Source organism: Melospiza georgiana, chromosome 10 (assembly GCF_028018845.1).
Source record: "Melospiza georgiana isolate bMelGeo1 chromosome 10, bMelGeo1.pri, whole genome shotgun sequence".
In the NCBI taxonomy this organism is placed as follows: domain Eukaryota; kingdom Metazoa; phylum Chordata; class Aves; order Passeriformes; family Passerellidae; genus Melospiza; species Melospiza georgiana.
Genome location: NC_080439.1, coordinates 22,130,027 through 22,151,405, shown reverse-complemented (window position 1 = coordinate 22,151,405; position 21,379 = coordinate 22,130,027). Strand labels below are relative to the sequence as shown.

Sequence of the window (21,379 nt, the reverse complement as noted above, 5' to 3'; positions counted from 1 at the left end):
ATTTTTGGTATTAAGGCATGAATGCCTCCCTCTATTCATGATTTCAGTATTTGCTTCCTGGAATTTAGTATTGTAGTGTGAGTTTAATAGCATTGACTTAAATGAGCAGGAAAAGCATATACAGTAGTTACTCCCTTATATTATTTCCCTATCTTTACAGCTATTTTACATCTCTAGTTATTATTTTGCCTCATTTTCCCAAACAACTGTCTTTCTTCCTTCAAAACATAACCTTCTGCTTTCAGTAATTATTTAAACAGTAGCAACAGCCTGTGATAGAAAATCTTGTGAACCTTCCGAGTGGCACGGAGACACTCCAAAGGTCACCAGCTCTGCACTGCAGGAGGTGTTTGCAGGATTCCAGCAGAGAAACTTGTATACAACTGTTATTGTGGAAGGCTGGATTATAAAAAAAAAACCAAACAGAGGAACAGCAACCCCTAAAAAAAGTTATTGGAAAATCTGACATTGCCAACAGGTCATGGGTCAGTGCTGTATTTCTGAGAAAACAGCAAACTGAGCAGTGTCCCAGCAGGTACTTATTTGCAGGTGGCCATCAAAGTGCCAGGAGAAATCCTTGCTGATAAATTTTCCAAGAACAGCATGCCTGTGTTTATGTTTCCATCTGCATGTAAAGCCTTAAAGATTCAAATTGGATTCATACTGAGAGTACTTCAGTTTTGTTGACAAACTTTTAGTTAGAACAAGAGGAGAGTCATGCCTCAAGCAAATCCACACATTATATAAAATTTTAGGAAGTCTACAGGTGGCATGTAGTGTATGGAGATTCTTCTTTAGTGGTGGCAGTCAGATACCTCTGTTAGGACTTGATGGATCCCTGGAGCTGGATTAGGATGCACCTTCTTGAAGGACAGGCCTAGGGAGACAGGAGTGTCATTGTCATTCATGTGCAAAGCTTTGGAGGTCACTGTAACACTTTGATCATGGCATTTCTGCCTGTTCTTTGCATCAAAGCTTGATATGCATCTGTCCTGAACAGGGGTTTTGTCTCCTTCAAGGTGGGAGTGGATTTGCCATGGGATCCTGGGACTTTTGATTCTTTGGGATCTTCCAGGGTCTCTGTGCTTACCTCAGGAAGTATAAAACTGCAACCTTAATTTTAAATAAAGGATTATCTGTATTGACTTGCATGTTGGAGAAAAACCCACGTGGAAGTGTAATAAAAGTCTAGAGAGTAATAAAATTAGAACAGGATACGAATGTAAATGAGTAATTTTGTCAGCAGCAAACTAATGAAACCTGGTTTCCCAGAGATTTGAGCTTCATGTTTGATTTACTGCTACCTAAAAGGTACAAGACAGAATTGAAGCTTTTCTTCTTGTGGAGCTATTAGAACACTTTTGTGTGCTCTCTCTGCCGTTTAGTGAGATGTGACCTCTTTGTCACCCCTCTGCTTTTTCTGTAGCATCTCTGTATTGTGGAGCTGCATAATTTCAAAGCACTTGAGGGAAACAATTCATCTCTTTAAAACATAGTTCAAGTTAACAGATGGTTTCAGGAACAAGTCCATGTGTGTAGTCACACATCCAGACGTGTCCTGGACACAGCAGAGTGATCTCCATTCCATAAGGAATCACGAGTTTGCCTGAGCATGCAGTTGTCACTGAGGCTGGAAAAATGATTGAGTCCAACCTGTAGAATTATTGAGTCCAGCAATAACCCAGCAATTCCAAGCCACCACTAACCCATGTCCCTGAACCCAGAACCCATTTACAGGGCTTCTGAATCCCTCCAGGGATGGTGATGCCGCTGCTGCCCTGAGCACCCTGTGCCAGTGCCTGACCCACACTTCTGGTGGAAACATTTCTTTCTTGACATCCAATCTAAACCTCCCCTGGTGCAACTTTGTCAGGATCTCTACCTGGTCAGAGTGACCCCGAGAAGAGTTCCAAAGTCTCTTTTCCCAGCCTGGCGCTTGAAGAAGGAGTCAGAGCTCTTCATTTCTCGGTCTCAAGGTTGTTTATTGTTTCTTATCTATACAAAATTTTCTCCTGCACAGCCGAGGTCCATCCAGCAGGACAGTTCCAGGCACTCTGCCTGCCCCCAGGGCAGTGTTATGCCTTTATACTAAAAACTACATCTACAAAGTTTACAATTACTTTCCAATACCTCTCATCTACGTAGACAGTGAGCTTCTACTCTAAACCAAACTGTCAGTGCCACCATCACAGCAGAAGATGGAGGCCAAGAAGAAGAAGGAGAAAGACTGGACACACCCAGTTCCCTCCATCTTGCCTCCTGAACCAAAAACCCAAAATCTACTTTTCCACCCCGTGATAACTTCACTAATATTCTGCCTAAACTGTTGTGGCTTGCTGATCTTCATACAAGGTTGGTAATCTGCTCCATGGGTCATAATCAAACCCACAGGTGTTTTGGGCTCTGTGCCAGGGTCTCTGAGCCCCCTGGCAGGGTCCTGGCCATCCTGGACAACCAGAGGGATGTGCTGGGCTCCCACACAACTCGAGCCATTTACTCACCCTGTCAGTTGTTACCCTGTAGAAGAGACTGACTCCCATGCCACGAGAGTCTCCTCTCAGAGAGCACTGGGGTCTCCCCTGAGCCTCCATTTCTGCAGGCTGAGCCCCCCTCCAGCTCCCCCAGCTGCTCCTCAGCAGCCTTGTGCTGCAGCCTTGTGCTCCAGCCCTTCCCCAGCTCAGTTCCCCTCTCTGGACTCACTGCAGCCCCTCAGGGTCTTTCTTGCAGTGAGGGACCCAGAACTGGGCACGGGGTTTGGTGCGTGGCTGCCCCAGTGCCGAGTGCAGGGGGACAATCACTGTCCTGGTGGCCACACTGGTCCAGGGCAGGTACCAAATTGGCTTTTTGGGCCACCTGGGCACACCTGGCTCATGTTCAGCCCCTGTTGAGCAGCACCCACAGGTCCTGTTCTGTCAGGCATTGTCAACCCCAGCCTGGAGCACTGCAGGCTCGTGGTGGCCCAGCCTGGCCTTGCTGAACCTCAGCCAGCGCAGTGAAACAGCATTTGCTGATTCCTGATTCACACATAACTTGTGCCTTTCTAACTATTGATGCCAGTGATGGAATGTCAGAGATCCCAGCTTTCCATCTGAAGTATTCAGTATTCTTGGTGTAGTAAAGGCTGAAGAAGTAGAAAGGGAGCTGTGAAAAGCCAAATAATCCTCAGTGTTTCTTAATAATTTCTGAAATTGATTTCAAGTGAATGAGGCTGTGTAGTTATTAAAGGAGTAACATTGGGGATTATTATTTCACTGGAAGAAGCATGAATGTGGTGTTTCATATAAAAGACAGTAATTTGTAATACAATTTTATTGATCAAGACTTATAATCACTAAATCTTGCATGCAAATGTGACTGAATGTGAAACATTATCTGTATCAATTTCCAAACAGTGGATAAATTTGTTGGTTATGCTACTGTAATGATGAACCCTCAGTACCTTTTTTCAGTCTATTATTATTTTTACAGACAAAATAATATCCTTATTACCCCTGGATTAGTAACACAGGGATCTGCCATGGCTTTAAAACTTAAAAGAATGTAAACTTCAAAATTCATAGGTGCTTATGGCTAATGATAGTCTGAATGATTTAAAGAAAAAACATGTCCAGAGTTTAGTTAAAATGAAACTCTCAGTTGAGTTCAGCCCTGTAACCAGAAGTTTTTATAGGAAGCAACTGGAAGCCCTCAGAGTGTGTATCCTCGCCTGGGAGAAGAGAAATTTTCCCTCTGCCTTGGCAATTGCTGTAGGATTTCATGAATGTGCTTCTACCTTTACATGGTGTCACCAGCTTTTCCTTTCTTTAGTAATTAAGTGCTCCCACCATTTCTATGATCACAAAATCCTATATCCATCTGCTCACAAACCCATTCAAATGAAATGAAGAACAAAGCACAGAATTTTGCTGGGTTGTCTGTTGGGAGAAATATGATGTCCCAATTTGCACTCTCATTATTTCAGCCTTGCAGAGGGGCAGGGAAGAAGGGGGTGAAAATGTCCTCCAACTTCAGTGGTGAGTCTGAGGAGGAGAGAAACCCTGCCTTGCTTTTCTCCAGTGATTTACAAACTCAGACTTACCTAAGGGCCCAGTAAGATAAGCTTGGCACTGTTCCCATTGGCATCATGTATGTCTGGTGCAAGGATCGACTGACATGACTCCACTGATGCCAGCAAAGCAAAGCCATTTATTACACAGTTTGCCAGAATTTACAGGTCACTACGTTTGTAAAATTTTCCATTTTGACCCCTTTGTCCTGGTCTGTGACAGTGTTCACAGGGGTCTGAGGATGAGGGAAGAGATGAGGATCTGACTCCATGTTTCAGGAGGCTGATTTATTATTTTATGATATATATTATATTAAAACTATACTGAAAGAATAGAAGAAAGGATTTCATCAGAAGGCTAGCTAAGAATAGAAAAAGAAAGAATAACAAAAGCTTGTGGCTCGGACTCTCTGTCCGAGCTAGCTGACTGTGATTGGCCATTAATTAGAAAGAACAAACATAGGCTAATTAAAGATGCACCTGTTGCATTCCACAGCAGCAGATAACCATTGTTTACATTTTGTTCCTGAGGCCTCCCAGCTTCTCAGGAGGAAAAATCCTAAAGAAAGGATTTTTCATAAAAGATGTCTGTGACACTGGTTCCCTTTAGAAACACAATCTTCTGATTATTCTTCTCGTGCTAGTAATGTCCTTTGTTATCTCTTTTGCCATAAAGTCCTTTTTGCATCTCCCCTCACCAGAGTGGTCAGAGTCAGTGACCAGACATGATGTCTTCACTTCTGTTCTTGCCCCGAGTTTCTCTCTCCCTTGGCTTTCACTGTACCAGGGCCAGAAGGTCAGTGATGCTGCCCAGCTCAGCCTCTGTAGCTGTCTGATCTCTGACAGTCTGGGGTTAGCTCAGCTGGCTTAAAATAAACCCCTGTAGCTCTATTTCATAATTACAAATAATATCTGTTACATTTTAAAGGCGTTGTTTGAAATGCTTAATAAGAGTATTTCTATAGATCTGTCAATGTCTTTGTGTCTGGCAGTGGACCTTACTTAATACTCTGCTTTGTTACAGCTCTTACAATTCTGTTATGATTTCAATTTGCAATACAGCCATTAAGACACCTTTTTAAAAAGTGATGATCCTATACATTTCAATTGTTCGACAGTGTTAGTTCATTTCTTTGGAAACAGCAGTAAAGCCCTTCTTTTGAAAAAAAATCTTACCCAATTTTTAACATTTCCAGTTGTTTTCAAATAAGCAGGTTTCTGTAGCCACATTCTGGAAGTGCATGTTGGGTTTTTTGCAGTGTGTTTACAAATATCTCATCATTTCCAGGCAGCTGTCATTATTTTATTTTTGGCAAATGGGAATATGGAGGCAAAATTAGAGTCATATTTAAAGCTGGAGTGTCTTGCATAGGAGCGGGATATGGAGACTTCTAATATTTGATGAGAACTGATTGGAACATGTGCTGCTTCTATGATTGCTTTGCATTAGGGCACTGCCTTTGGAGAGGGAAAAATTATTCATATTTAGATAAGGGCTGAGAGAACTTTTATCTGCCTGGAGCTATTTCTGCTTTTTAAGAACTGTAGCTTGGACGTCTGCAAATGCTGTCTTGTTTGCAATCAAACAGTGGATCAATGAAATAATAAAGACAAAGCACTGAAGTTAGGATTTTTGTTGATGGATTGTGCATCTGAGGAAAACTTTATTAAGGAACTATGACGGCCAGTCTTTATAGCACACAACATACAGTATTTGCTATTAGATTTCCCATGTTTGCACCGGTTTATTTTCTTTTCAATTAAAATAAAGCTGAAATCCACCATATCATTTTTAGATGAATGTTTTGTTTTGAAGTTACAAGGAAATGCAGATAATTTTTTTCAAAGGTTGTGTGTGACAGCAGTGGGATGCAAACTCAGTGCCTGTGATTAAAGCTGAACAGGCTGCTGCCCTTCAGCCTTCTCTTCATCTTGTGCTCTGGGCCCTGTGCACAGTTCATTATCACTGTGCAGCCTGCTTTTAGGATGTGCAAGGTGTTGAAAATCTCAGGCTAAAGCCCATTGCTTCTTCTGTAGCCCAAATATTTGAGCTCACTGAGAGTGGAGAGCAGAGAGCCTGGAAAAGAGCACAGCTTTGTCCTGGGAAACTCCACAGCCCTTTCACACCCCTGGAGGGAGAGGGGACAGCAGGAAAATGTGTAAGCAATGCCTAGTGTATGTTTTCAGCACCTCATAATTACCAAAACAACGGTGTGCTGGTCCTTTAAAGGCATTCACAGGATTGATTGCAATTGTGAAGTGTGGGATTCGTCTGCCTAAATGTCAGTGGATGTAGCTGAGCAAAGCTTCAGCTCCTGTGGTCATAAAGGGAAGCCAGTGTGATGATAGTGGGGGAAATATTCTAAAATTCTGTGTTTATACCTCCATATCTAATCCCCACCCTCCCTGCACACACGCCCTTGCCATTTTCTATTTTTCACACATAATAGGAATTATGAACTTCAGCACTTTGTAAAAGTCACCGTCTGTTCTCTTTTGCAAAAATAAACAATATATTGTAATAGAGCAACAGGAACCTAGCCTGAATTAGAGGTCACAGATTCAGAGTTAATTTAGAATTTGGCACTTGGCTCAGATATGATTGGCAAGGAGATTTTCAAAAGGCTGCAACTGTAAATTGGAAATAAATGGAAAAGGATTATGTGAGTGGGAGATGGCTTTGAATCTATAATGCATGTCCTGAGACTGACTTTCTCATAAAAAAGCATGTGTTTAATGTGTCATAAAAATATTTAAGTCATATTGATCTTTATATAAATATTTCATTTTTAAAGTTGGATTCTGGAGTATCTTGCATAGGAGCAGGATATAGAGACTGAACTAAAAGTAAAATAAAATTAGCTCAGTGTGCATATCCTTGCTATCATTATGAAGGATAAAAAAAGGAACACCAGAAATTGGGTCTTTTTTCCCTTTCCAGTCTCATATTCCCACAATATCCTTTATGCTGTCTTTTGTGACCAAATCAATTTGATTAGTCCTTGCTCTATCATCTGTTCTGTTCTCGAGTGCTCATCTGAGAGGTGCTATGGATCTATTGCATCAGGAAACAGTTTGGAGGCAGAGTGAGCTGCTGCCAGGAAGGCACTCATGTATGAGAGTGAGAATGTGGGTGTGTAACTGAGATGTCCAAAAGGAACACTTTTTGGTGTGCCTTCAGCTGCTTCTGATCCAGAGCTGATGTATGTCTGTAAATAAAGCAGGATGTGTTTTGAATGTGCCCATGTTCTGCACCATTAGTTTTTCCACTGTTGGGAAACTGAACTGCAAGAATCTGCACAGCTACCACCACCTTGGCAGCTCAAGGGGCTCAAGGAGTGACAGCAGTTATAAAAGGACCACCTCTGGAGTATTATCTGTTTTTCTTTTTGTTATTTCCTTTAAATAAATACAGTCTCCTAATTTAGCTCAAATGTAATTTAGCTCACTGTTGCTGTTGGTACCATATGGAATGGCCTCTGGGGCTTTCAGGAACCATTTAGTACTGACAGAGGAAGAGGGAGGAGTGTGCCTGGAGCTGTACTCAGAGCATCCCACTGCACAACACCTGCCTAATGGTTCTTTTGGATACACAGTGACCTGGTGCCTGAGTCTGTGTTTCCCTCCTTTGGAAAAGCAGGTGGAATACAAATGAACTTTGCAGGTGTCTCTCCAGTGCACAAGACTTAGACCCACCCCCCTTCTCCCCCAGTTATGATTGTTTTGTGCTGTTCCTCACAGGTGAAATTTGTGCTTTTAAAATCCACGGGCAAGAGATGCCCTTTGAGGCCATTGTGCTGAACAAGACATCTGGAGAAGGTCGGCTCCGAGCAAGGAGTCCCATTGACTGTGAGCTGCAGAAGGAATACACATTCATCATCCAGGCCTACGACTGTGGATCAGGACCAGGTGGAACCAACTGGAAGAAATCTCACAAGTGAGTGAAAATGAGAAGAAATATTTTTTTGATTTGGCATACATTTGCTCCACAGTCTATGGTATTTCAGGTAGAAAACAAATAAAGATAAATCGTAGTTGCAATATTCCAGCCATTTTTTCATTCCTTTTTCCTAGTAGAAAATATATTTCTTTTTGTTTGTTTCAGTTAAAGCTTTGCACAGGATCCCCGTTCAAGTGGATAAATGCATCTCAGTTTCGGTTTATATTTTCCATTTGTGCTTTCATTTTGAATACATCCAGGTCATAGAAACTGGCTTTCAGTTGATATTTGCAATTTTTAAATAGGTTTTCTCTCTGTTCATCTCATTTCAAATGGTAAGAAAAGAGGAATCATCCCCTTTTTTTAGCATATCTGTGCCATAAGCTGAGCAGTGTCACATTTGAATGGAGTCTGACCTCAGCTTTTGTCCAACAAGTCTCAGAGAAAGTGAAGTCCTCTGAAGTGGAGTGTATTGAAGGTCAGTAGGTGGTACTTTTACTGTGGAGCCAATTCCCTGAATAAGCTTAGGTGGCACAGTGCCTTTTTTCCCCTTTGAATTCATGAAACAAAGCTCCAGCTCATTTGTCATTGAAGATGGATTTAACTCACGTAGATGTATAAGTGCTGTACAAATAGTTCCTTTTGCTGAGAGCCATTATAATAAATGATTTATAGTAATCATTCTTCCTTTTGCTCATCCAGGACATATGACAATTAAAATTTTAATTTGGTCTGTAATGCAAGCTGAAGTTTTCAGGATATTTTTTTAAAAAGAATACAGAGTTAGGAAGAAGCCTGCAATAGCAGGTAACCATCAAATCACAGAAACAGGTTTTGCTTCACAATATCAAATTTTATTATGTTTCCCCCTCTCACGTTAGTAACAATCTGGTAGAAATCCCGTTGTGGAAAATTTTGGTCTAATCTTGACTAAATGACGTCTGGCCCACTGATTTTGTCTAGCAGCTCATGCTCAGCCACCCTGCCTGGGATCCCAGCCTTTATTGCAGCTCTGCTGTTGCTCCAGAACACCCCTTTTGTGTCCCTCTGTCACCCTGCCCATCAAACCAGAAAGCAAAGCCTTCCAAAGCAAGGCCTTTGGGGTTTACTCACTAAACACGTGTGCGGTGTTGTGACTACTTGAAGGATTAGATAATTGTCAGCAGCAGAAGGTGAGAGCCTTGCTTAATATGGAAGAATGCCTGTAAACTGCTCATTTTTAGGTAGTGGGTGCAGAAGACTACTGTGTGTTATTTTACTGTGTAATGATATCATTGGCTTTCTGCTGGGGTTCATTTTTGAGGGCAGATTTTAATAGTAAAAACCATAAAACTCTCTCCCTTACAAGCCATGGCAATGGACTTTTACCTAGTGCCACTTAAGATGCTAAATTGAGGAAATGAAACATAAAAATTCTAATATTCTAATATCTCATTTTAATAGGAGTTCACAGAGTTTTCTAGATATGTTTTGTTAGTCTTTTCAAGTGTTTTGAAAATAAACTGTTAGTGAGGTGTCACAATAAATTAACTTTTCTCTTTGATATTTTTCTGTGCCTGTTTTAGGGCAGTAGTCCACATCCAGGTGAAGGATGTCAACGAGTTCTCCCCAGCATTCAAGGAGAGCATGTACAAGGCCTCAGTGACAGAGGGGAAGATCTATGACAGCATCCTGCAGGTGGAAGCCACAGACGAGGACTGCTCCCCCCAGTTCAGCCAGATCTGCAACTACGAGATCGTCACCACGGATGTTCCCTTTGCCATCGACAGGAATGGTGAGTGTGGCCCCAGCAGGGCTGTCTGCAGGGCTGGCAGTGCTGGGGGCACGAGCTGGTCACCTGGCTGGAGAGGGAACACCAGAGAGAAATCCTGTTCTCATCTCTGAGGGCAGAGGAATCCCCACACTGAGTGATTCCATCCATTTTGTGTACAGCCATGCAGTAATCTCCTGTGGAAATTAAACCACCAGGTTTAGGTGAGCAACATGACTCTTGGTCACCTGGTCCATTCTCCTAATTGTCTCAGATCCTGTTTCCCATCCAAGTGATGGCATTCCCCAAGGCAGCATGTGTTCCCCAATGCAGGGGTTATTTACTGGGTTACAGCCAGTCCTATTCCCCTGAATTTCCTGAATCAGAACCCGAATATGGCAATATTCTGCATATGTTTATTGATTGTTAAAGCTTTTAGGATCATGGGTCCACAGACCTGCCCAGCTGTGGTGCTTCTGAAGTGGATCCATTATCCATTATTATCCATCACAGTGTTTCAGCCATCTTTTATGAAAATTCCTTTCCTTAGGATTTTTCCTCCTGAGAAGCTGGGAGGCCTCAGGAACAAAATGTAAACAATGATTATCTGCTGCTGTGGAATGCAACAGGTGCATCTGGGATTGGCCCGTGTTGGTTGTTTCTAATTAATGGTCAATCACAGTCAGCTGGCTCAGACAGAGAGTCCAAGCCACAAACCTTTGTTATCATTCTTTGCTATTCTATTCTTGGCCAGCCTTCTGATGAAATCCTTTCTTCTATTCTTTTAGTATAGTTTTAATGTAATATATATCATAAAATAATAAATCAAGCCTTCTGAAACATGGAGTCAGATCCTTGTCTCTTCCCCAATCCAAGAACCCCTGTGAACACAGTCACACTGCAGCATGGAAGAAAATGTACTTTGGAGAATAAGTACCATTTCTTAAGTTTTTGTTGGTTTGTTTTAGTTGTTTTTCAAAGGCATATATTTTATATTTTAGTGAAAATAGTAAACCATATTAAGTTTTCCATAGGCAGCAGTTTTTGATCTTAGTGGCTTTGTATGTCAGCTTCCTGGATCAGCAAAGAACATGGAACTGAGTTTGGGAACGGTGACAGAGTTGTATGAAAAGTGTGTGGAAGGTCCTTCCTCCCATTCTCTACTTGCTTGAGATTATACAAAATAGTTTCCCCCGAAGAAACACCCTGTGTGCATACCCAGCAATGCTCTGATTTATCTCTCCTAGCAGAAACATTTAATCCAAGTTTGTAGGAGGAGAGTACAATTCGGAAGTTAAATCTGACTTTTGGCCAAATTGTAAATTGAATGCATGCATGGAGTTACTGTTTTCTCTGAGCAGTCATTTTTATGTTGGGATGTTTTATAAAAACTCTTAACCCTGTTCAAAAATTATTCATCTGTATTTGTTCAGTTCTTGCACAATGCACAGATGAGCATCAGAAGATAATAACCTGTTACATCAATAAATTTTAATGACTTTGGGGAAAAATCCATCTCGTTATCACACACTGGGAAGCAAGTGTATGATATGGGAAGTGCAACCATGAGGAATATGTTTGTGTTTGAGTAAATGAGGGCAGCTGCCACAGTAGCCCTGAGGATTCTTGAGAATCCAGAGAACTGCACAAAGGATTTTTTACAGCAACTGGGCATTTGGAAGGACATATTTGGAAGCAATTCCCTGGAAGATTTTCCTCTCCATGGCTTTTTTTTCTAACTGTGAGATTTCCCATGTTGTCATAAAAGAAAGTTCTCTATGTCTCTGAATCCATTTTTTTCCAAGGCTCCATGTCTGTGTGAAGGGTGGGTACTCGGGGAAGCCACACGTTGTCTCAAAATTTCCTGTGGGGTTTGTGGCAGGTATAAGGGACAGAGAATACCCTGAAATTGGTGTGATACAGAGTAGTCATTTCTATCACTCATGCCTTTTCAGCTCCTATCACACAGAGCAGCTGCTTCAGGAGTGCTCGTGGCTTTTTACAGTCACAGATATGATCAAAAGCATAGGAAATGCCAGGAGTCGTTGGTTACATCTTTGTCCTCATGTGCCTGGGACCTGCTTTGCAGCAAAGGCAGTGAGAAAATCATTGATTTAAATGTGGCTTTAAAGCCTGCAGTGAATAATTGGTATAAGGTTGTAATACTTGCAGTTTCTTGGTCATGAGTTCAATTAATATTTTTGATCTATTTGTTCACTAAAAGAACAATGCTGCCACAACCAACAGTAATTGCAGTCTAATTTGCAATTTTTTAAGATAATGGTAATTGCTTAAACCCACTGGGATTAGAGACCAAGTCAGAATAGATGACTATACTTTTATTTTGTGATAAAATCATGCTGCTTAGTTCCACCACATTTCACTGCTGAGAATGTCTCTCTATGGCAGCTGATAGAAACTTTCTGTGGTGCAAATTCTTTGGAAACATGCCCATTTTTGTTCCTGGTCAGGTGGTTAAAATAGATGTATGAGATGCCTGGGTCTGTCTGGTAATACTGTGCTAATTAGGATTTTGTTAACTGGGTTTTTTTTTTAGCCATTGTGAAATACAAATCTAGGTTCTTGTGTCTCCTGCAGGTTATGATTTTTTTATGCTTTTCAGTCACCTACATGTGGAGCTTCATTGCTCAGAAAGAGGATAAGTAAATACCTTAAAATCAAATCTAAATATGGAAAGGGGCCCCAAAAGATGGAGGTGAGGGTGAATTGTGAGGAAAACATGCCATTGTCTGCCCCAGATGGTGGACTTTTTCATGACCAACACATGAAACTAACCCTGAATTTAGGTCTGTAAAAAGATGGAGCTCTACGATCAGCTCTTTTTCTTTTGGCAGGCCAGTGTCTTGTTAGGTAAAACTTACTTCTTGTCCCTAGATCCATGCATGGAACAGTTTTTTGGGCTTGAAAAATTGAATTGCACATTGGGGAAGGTTTGCAGAGAGGCAGAGAGAGCCCTGCGGGCTCAGGTGTTGGTGCACAGGCTGCCTCATCCCCACTCCAGGGGAGGCAGGAGTGAGGGCACAGGAAGCAGCATCAGCCTGAGGGTATTTCCTACTTTGGGAAGGTAATATAAAACTTCTCGGTTATCTCTGGGGACTCTGGCCCTTGGTATGTGATTTCCTTGTGGATGAAATTGCTTTGTGTTCTGAAACTATAGCACTAGTAAAATGCAGTCTTGTGTATGATGAGCCCAACTCAGAGGGCAATGAACTCTGAGTCACAAAACACAGTCATGTAAAGGCAGGGGACAAATCTGTGCTTTGCTGTGCAAAGAACTGTGATTAAAGGTGTAAGGCATAATATGTTTTAAAGTAGTATTGCATGCAGATTAATCTCATTTTATCCTTAGCAGAGAATGCAAATCAAGTCAGTTACTGCAGCAACAGTGTAGGGTTTTTTCAGGTGACAGAAAAATTAAACCACAATGCACAGATCTGTCAGAATGCCAGCAAAAGCCATTTTTATTCATGTATCTTGTGCTTTATTTCTCAGGGATTATGGTCAGATGATCTGGGAACTCAGGTATAAATACAAATTCTGTCGCAGCTCTGACCTAGTCTCACCTCAGAAATGGGGATGATTCTTATTTGCCACCTGGCTCTGGGGAGCACTTCACAAATGCTTGTTCAAACTGTTCAGTGTGAGGATGAGACAGGGACCTGTCCAGGCTATACAGATTTTATCAGGTTACAAATCCTGGACAGAACAGGACCTCACAAAATCCCCCTTCACAGCACCCAGGGCTGCAGCAGGAGCTGTGCACACTTCATATGGCCAGGAAAGTAAAGCCAAACTTTATAGCTGAGCATCTGCATTTGATATTTATATATTTATTAAATGACAGATTCTTTCCATTGTCATTTAAAAATGAACCTTTTTGACAGGAAGATCAATTGATTTAGTAACTGTGGAATTTAGGAGGGAATTGCCATACTAAATCAGTCAAGTTTTTTCCCCATTCTTGTGTCTGCTCCAAAGTAAGGTGGAAGAGCCATAAAAGAGGAATGTTTATATCTATCTATCCCCAAAACTGACCTTGAAGAAACAGACATGTAAATGTCCTCCTGTGTCCTCAGGAAGGTCTTTTTATATTCCTCTAGTCACTGATCTGCTTTTTGTTGTTTGAAAATAGCTGGTTTTAGCTCTGGGTATTTCCAGGGAAAGGCAGATATTTAGGAAAACTCAATAAAAAATGTATGGCCTAATTTTGAATTGTGTAGAAGTGTACTTACTTCTCCATTAAAATTTTCTCTTTTTAATGTTATTAATTACTTTTTTGTCTGTTGGTGAGATGTAAACAGAAACTTTCAGACTATCATCTCTAAAACTTTACTTAGTCTGTGTTTATAGTGCTTTCCTTCTGTGTCAGCTTTTTAATTGTATTGATTAAGTTATAAAAACCCAAAGAATCATAAAGTATCAGAGGTAAGAAAAAACAATATTAGGAAATCAATAAACTATTGGGTAACATATGCAATTGCAAGTCATCCAAATGACCTTCCAGAACAACACCGAAGAGTCAGAATCTTTGTGGCCCAAATCTGAAATGGCCATAATGAAATACAGATCTTGGAAGATAAATTTAATGAAATGTAAATATGTTGTAATGATTTATAAATCCTGTAGGACAGTTGGACAGTTTTGGTTTCTTGAGAATTATCTTTGCTGATCACAGACTAAAATAATACCAAGAAGAACCAAATAGGGAAATACAAAGATTCATGTATGAAATAATATAATGGAGAAAGGACAGAAGAACTGAGCAGATATAAAGTCAGTAATTAAGTATATACATACAGTGGCAGTTTTTCATTAAATCCTCTTAGGCAGCCACTAATTAGGCAACTCAAGATAGTAAAATGGGCGATTAGATTGTTTTGTCAATCACTAACTCAAAACCCAATGAAGAGGTTTCTTGCGGGTTCTGCAGTTTATTGCAGCCCCGAGACACGTGAACAGTCTCTGTTTTGGCCCCCACATTCATAGAATGAGTCAGAGCTCTTCAGTTCTCAGTCTCAGAGTTGTTTATTGTATCTTATCATCTATAAAAAATTTTTCTCCTGTCCAGCCAAGGTCCGCTCAGCAGGACAGACAGAGGCACTCTGCCTGCCCCAGGGCTGTGTTATCTCTTTATACTGCAAACTACAGATAACATGTTTACAATTACTTTCCAATACCTATCACCTGTGTTAGACAATGAGCTTCTACTCTAAACCAATCCCAGAGTGCCAACATCACTGCAGAAAATGGAGGTAGAGAAGAAGAAGAAAGGCTGGACATGCCCAAGTCCCTCCATCTTGTTCCCAAAACCCCCATTCTAAAAACCCCAAAATCTGCCTTTCCACCTAGTGATAATTTTATTATTACACTGCTTAAACTTCTGTGGCTTTCAGGTCCTCATACAAAGCTGGTAATTTGCTCCACGGGTCACAATCAAACCCACAGGTGTTCTGGGCTGTGTGCCAGGGTCTCTGAGCCCCCTGGCAGGGTCCTGGCAGCTCTGGACACCCAGAGGGATGCGCTGAGTTCCGACAGAGTTGATGTGGTTGTTGCAGTTCTTGTGGGGAGCAAAGAGCTGTGCCCATGGCAGGCCTGAAAACACCTGGCAACATGAGGCACCCCAGAGAGAGACCCCCAGAGTCTGCAGGACACTGCCCTGGGTCCAAACCAGCCTTCAGCAGATCACAATTCCATTTTTCCTTTCAAGACATTTAAATATGAGAAGGGTTTGTCCACCTGCGTGTCCTGCCCACAAAGAGAGCAGGAGAGACTCAGAGCCAGCAGTAAATGGGGTATTGGGCCATTTACTGCAGATGCAAGGGTGTATTTAAACTACAATCTTTGAACCTGGAGCTGGTGATAAATGCAAACAACAGCCTTTCTTCAGGCCTGACCTGGAAAGTTTTGCATCCATTTCAATAAACTCCTAGAGTTGGCTTTAATGTAGTAGTAGCAAAAAGTAGAGTGGTGGGCTCTGACAAGATAAGGAGTGTGAAGCAGAGAGACAGCGGCTAAAAGTTGTCACTTGTCAAATTAATGGAGCTTTAGTGAAAGACTTCTTTTAAGAAGCTGCATTTTTCTGCTTTCTCTTGTCTTTCATCCACTTGTGTGAAAAGAAAAAAGAAAATTAAACTGAAATGCTCAAACCAAACCTAATGTTTTGTGCCTAACAAAAGAGAATTTGGCCAGCACCTGTAGGGACCGGTTCACTACATCTGACTAAATTCCAGGATATGGGGGGGCTGCCCATTTCAAATTTAGCACAAACAATTGGATTTTGCTGATCCTTGCTTGCAAGCAGATGTTACGTGTAGCAGTGCTGCAGAGTTTGTTCTTTGAATTCTGGAACAAAATCCTCATTCAAAGAGATAGTAAAGCAAACAGCCCTGAGCAAAAGCATAAAATTAATTAAACAGGATGAAGTTTCAACTTGTGCAAAAAGTAAATTCCAGTGGAAATGGACAGGATTAAAATGCTGAATTTGTTAATAGAAAACCCATATATTTTGCATGGTGCTCTCCCAGTCCTCCAGGAACTATTCAGAGAAAGATCTTTCCCTTTCCTTCTGAAAGTTATGATGTTTTTGTTCCTAAAGCAAGCAATTTGTTACCTTTTTATGTGAGTCAGGTTCAGCAGATAAACCCTGTTGTTGCTGGGTTTTATTTTGCATGTGATAACTATGTGCTGCCGTATCAAATACTGCTAAACACTGTAATGCAGGGGGTGATTTTAGGGCTTTTCCTATTTTTAAAATGTCTCTCCTCTACAGGGTAATAGCTTTTGAGAAAACAGGAAGATACTTGGGTTCAGTAGTGGATCTCAGGAAGGTGGCTGTTAAAGCCAGGTATTATGGCAAATGTGGAAAAGGAGAGTGCACTAATAGCTCACGTGTCAAGATGTAACTGCTAATTACTTTTACCATCTTACTTTAGAAAGTGTTGTTGAGCAGATGTTTTTTGACAGAGCCATGCCCACATTATATCACCCCCATCTTATATTTTCCCACAAGTATCTTATTTCTATGCTGGATTGAAAGAAATTCCTTCCCATTCATCAGTGTCCTGCCTCTGCATGTCCTGTGTACTTCAGAGAGTGTCACAGACATCTTTTATGGAAAATCCTTTCCTTAGGATTTTTCCTCCTGAGAAGCTGGGAGGCCTCAGGAACAAAATGTAAACAATGGTTATCTGCTGCTGTGGAATGCAACAGGTGCATCTGGGATTGGTCTCATGTGGTTGTTTCCAATTAATGGTCAGTCACAGTCAGCTGGCTTGGACTCTCTGTTATTCATTCCTTCTTTTTCTATTCTTAGCCAGCCTTCTGATGAAATCCTTTCTTCTATTCTTTTAGTATAGTTTTAATGTAATATATATCATAAAATAATAAATCAGCCTTCTGAAATATGGAGTCAACATTCTCATCTCTTCCCTCAGCCTGAGACCCCTGTGAACACGGCCACAAGAGAGCTCAAAAGTCACAAAGCACTTGATGAACCAGGACCCAGATGTTGCAGTCTGGGGATGCTCGGCCAAGAATGAATCTCTGAATGTTTTCTTGTGTTGAACCTCTAGGTAACATCAGGAACACGGAGAAACTGAGCTATGATAAGCAGCACCAGTATGAGATAATGGTCACAGCTTTTGACTGTGGGCAGAAGCGTGCGACAGAAGATGTCTTGGTTCGAGTTAATGTCAAACCTGTGTGCAAACCAGGCTGGCAAGGTAAGGCTGAATAGCTTTTCTATTGTAATTCTTTATTTAAATCTCTTTCCTTTGGTGTTTTCCCTCTACCTCACAGTAAGGAAAGGAGGGTGCTTGTTGCACTGGTGTGGAAAACTGCTGCTGTTCCTTCTGCCTCATTCCAAGCCTGCTAACGAAGTGGATGATAATCCTATGTTTGCTTGCATTTGCCATGTTTCTTCTCTAGGCAGAACAAAGAGCGGACCAGACAAAAAAACCACAAATTTCTACTCCAATAAGTTATCTCATGAGTCTAATAAGTTATCTTATAAGAATATTCTGGAAGGTAAAAAAAAATGATGCTGTTTTGCCATTGTCCTACTATTCCTTAAAAGAGCATTTTTGAAGCCACCATGGCAAGGTGTTTCTGCCATGTGAGCTGGAGTTGTTCAGGTTATCTTGTTCAAGGTTCAGGATTGGCTCTTGTGGCATGCAGGAGCCAAGGCACCCCCAGTGGGTGTGAAAAGCATCTTTAAAGCTGATTCCTGTCTTGATACTGAGACATTCTGGTAGGAATCAATTTGATTTTCTAAAAATGCTGTAAGGATCTATACCCTGTCTGGAATGGAGAAAACCCCAGCTGACAATGTACAGGGAAGATAGATATGCCACTAATTATTAGTTAAGATGGAAATGAGGGCTGGATTACAGACAAACAAATTGGATGTGACCATGTTATGCAGGTGTCATTCAGGACTAACTTGACCTTCATAATTGTAATTTTTAAACATAATGATTGAGAAGGAAAAAAATCAGTTTTGCTGTTGTACTTAAAGGTAAATTTGCAGGTTGACATTTAGAAGAAAAAATATTTTCTTTGGGAAATGAGAAGCTCTCGTCTAGAGGAGCTAGTAATGAAATGTTTGCAATAGCAGGATTCCATTTCCACAGCCCTCACTTGGACCGGAGCCACGTTTCAGATTTTTGGGAGGTACTAGTACCCAAGTATTTGAAGAACATTTTTGTTGAAAGAAACCACAATAGCTATGAACTATTTCCACATTCTCTAACTGATATTACTGTTCACATGATTTATTCTCTAAAAATATTATGGTCTCTTTACACTGGAGAAATATTCTGTTTCCATTTTATGGAGTTATCTCAGATAAATTAATTATTCCCAAATTAGCTTGAGATTTGTATTAAAACGGGTGCAATGGATGAATATTTTTTTTTTATTTTTTTTATTCAGGTATTTTTTTGATTGAATAAGTTTTGCAAAGGTGGCAATGGTGTATTTCTATTGCCCAGTATTATTTCACAGTTCATGTGGTTGTTATGCTTGTTACTGGCTCCATCAGGTGGGTTTAGACACTAGGCAGCCAATAAAAGGAAAAGGAGCAATCTCAAACAGGTTTGATCAGGGTTTGGGGTGTGTTTTTGATGCTTTGTTCGTGTTATTTGTACCTTTCCACCTGTCAAACACACGACTCTTCACCTCCCTGGCACATCCCCAGGTCAAGGAGCACAAGATGCAAGGGGATGTCTCCTACTCAGGGTAGAAGGTCTTTAAGTAAACAATTGAGTAGATAGGGCTTCATTGCATAATTATTATTAATTCATTAATTGTAATTTGAAAATGAGCTGCAACATAAGCATTCCAGAGATTTATACATTTCTCTTAAAGAGATTTTTTTCATACCCTTTTATTTTTACAGGTGGAGAAATTCATGTAGGTGATGCTGTTTGCCAGTTTGAGCCAGTAAAAATCACCTGTTTCTAGGGAAAAAATAAGATCAAATTAGCAAATCTTTCCAAGAGTATTTGTAGTAGTTAAAGAGGAAATCTGGAGACTAGAAATGGAAGATATTTATAGTGTTCTTTCTTCCCTGTGTTTGGTGCTCTGTGACCTCCCCACAAAGGGGCAGCCAGCAAGTTTGCTCCATCTTCTTTGAAATAATGCTATATTTGTAAAGATTGGATGACTTCAGGAAGTAAAATAATGGGAGGTTTTTGACAGAAAAGAGGAATAATCTGAGTCCTTGGTTATAATAGAGATGTTGCTAAAATACGTGATTTTTTTTTTCTTGTTCTTCAATGTTATCCTGAACAAATAAATACTCGGAATTTCAATTTATGGCATTGGCACTTAGTTCTTGAAAGCTAATGGCTTTTGTAATTTGAAATATTGTGCACTTGTTTATGTAACTATCATGAATAGAGATTGGAGTGGTCTAATGCAACTTCAGTATTAAAAATTTTATTGCAGCCAATTTCAGCGTAGATGCCCTTCAGATAACCTCCACTGTGCAGGGCTGCGAGAGGGAAGAACAGGCTGATGTAAAGCAATTCAAAATTATTCCTGTTTCTTGAGGCCAGCAGCATGTGACTGATGTGTGGCAGAGCAAATAAGGCTCCACCAGCCAAGGTGCTTTCCTTTAATCAATATTTCCTTGGGCTAACGGCGTTGAAATCTTCATTAAATCCAGGAGCTGCTTCCCTGCTCTCTGATGATGATGGGCATTAATACACCAGCAGCCAGATCCCCACATAGATATTTTCAGCAAAAAAGCCTCCCCTCTGTTCAGAGGCTGCTCTAGAAACAAACTTAACCCAAGCTGGCTTCTGCTTTCTGAGCAGAGCACTCTGGAGTGTTATTCATATACTGAGCAAGCTAAAAATGTAAATCAATGGGCTGAATTACTTCCTAATCAGGTATTTTAATTGGAAATTCTCACTAGTGGGTTTTGTCAAGTGACTTCTAGAGCTGTGCTACAAAATCTCTTCATGCCAGCTGTGTTTTCATGTCCATGATTTCCAAACAGTGCAGTGTCCTTGTCCTGCCAGGTAGGTAAAGGACAGAATTACCAAGAAAAGCTGGATGATGACAGTACTCCTGATATCATCATGGCTCAATCTGCAGTCGAAAATACTTAGATTTTTGGTATAAAACATTTTTAATCCTGCCATAGTGGGATTACAAATGGAAATTAAATCTAACCCAATGTGCTGAAAGATGCAATGTAGCAAAAAATTGAAAACAATTATTCCTGTACCAGGCTCTCTGGTGACCAGTGCACTGTGTGGGGAGAAGAGTCTAGCCTCCAAAAAAAAAGAAAAAGGGTAGAATCATGGACCTGAAAACTTGAAAAATATGTTTTGAGATTGTCAGAGGTCTGCTCAATTACTGACAATTAAACTACAAGTGAGGTTGCTCCCTAAAATGCAATTGATTTCAGACAGAAAATAGTTACTAGAAGCAAAAAAACTTCTCTGAAACAACCAACTGAATATCCTGGGAAAGAAAAAGAGAGCTCACAACAGGGAAGGCTGGCTGTGCTTCCTGGGGAGATGAGTGTGGAGCAAAGACAACAGCCCAAAACTCAAAAGTCACTTTGTTTCCCCTCGTGAAAGGAGAGTTTTCCATGCCAAATTTCATATGGCCTTGCATAGGCAATGGTGACTAACCTGCAGTTGGACTGTTCGGAGTCCAAATACAAAACAGGATTTCACAGCATCCAGCCTCAAGTTTTTTACCAGTCTGAAAAGATTTCTTGTATTTATCTTCCAAGGTCTGTGAACCCATATGCATCCACAGCCAGCTAGGCAAAAAAGAGAATAAGGTTGAAGTTCTTTAAAAATTCGTCTTAAAAGAGATAGTCCTGAAAAATTAAACTACTTTTACATAGCGTTGGCTTAAAAATAGTTTTGAAATAAAAGCTTCTCTTTGTTCATTCACCCAATAGATTGTAAAACTATTCTTAAAAGGTTGTTAGTGTATCAGAGATAGTGCATACCATTTCCTTCCTAAGGCATGTTGGGCCCACTAAGGTGGCCTGGGCCCTTCCCAAAGGCACATTCCCAGCACCTCTTTAAGGATGAATAGGCATTCAGAGCCTGTGTGCAGTCACATCAGCTTGCTCTTCCTGCTGAAATAAAATCTT

The 21,379-nt window shown here is 40.8% G+C and overlaps 1 protein-coding gene across 2 annotated transcripts in view; it reads left to right on the top strand.

Annotated features, from left to right (window-relative positions):
* Window positions 1-21,379, top strand: part of CLSTN2 (calsyntenin 2) — a 317,814-nt gene that overhangs the window by 229,219 nt on the left and 67,216 nt on the right. For both annotated transcript variants that reach the window (XM_058031610.1, XM_058031611.1), the window contains exons 3-5: window positions 7,787-7,982; window positions 9,551-9,759; window positions 17,328-17,477. In XM_058031610.1, coding sequence (XP_057887593.1) covers window positions 7,787-7,982; window positions 9,551-9,759; window positions 17,328-17,477 — 555 coding nt within the window. The remainder of the gene's footprint in view (window positions 1-7,786; window positions 7,983-9,550; window positions 9,760-17,327; window positions 17,478-21,379) is intronic.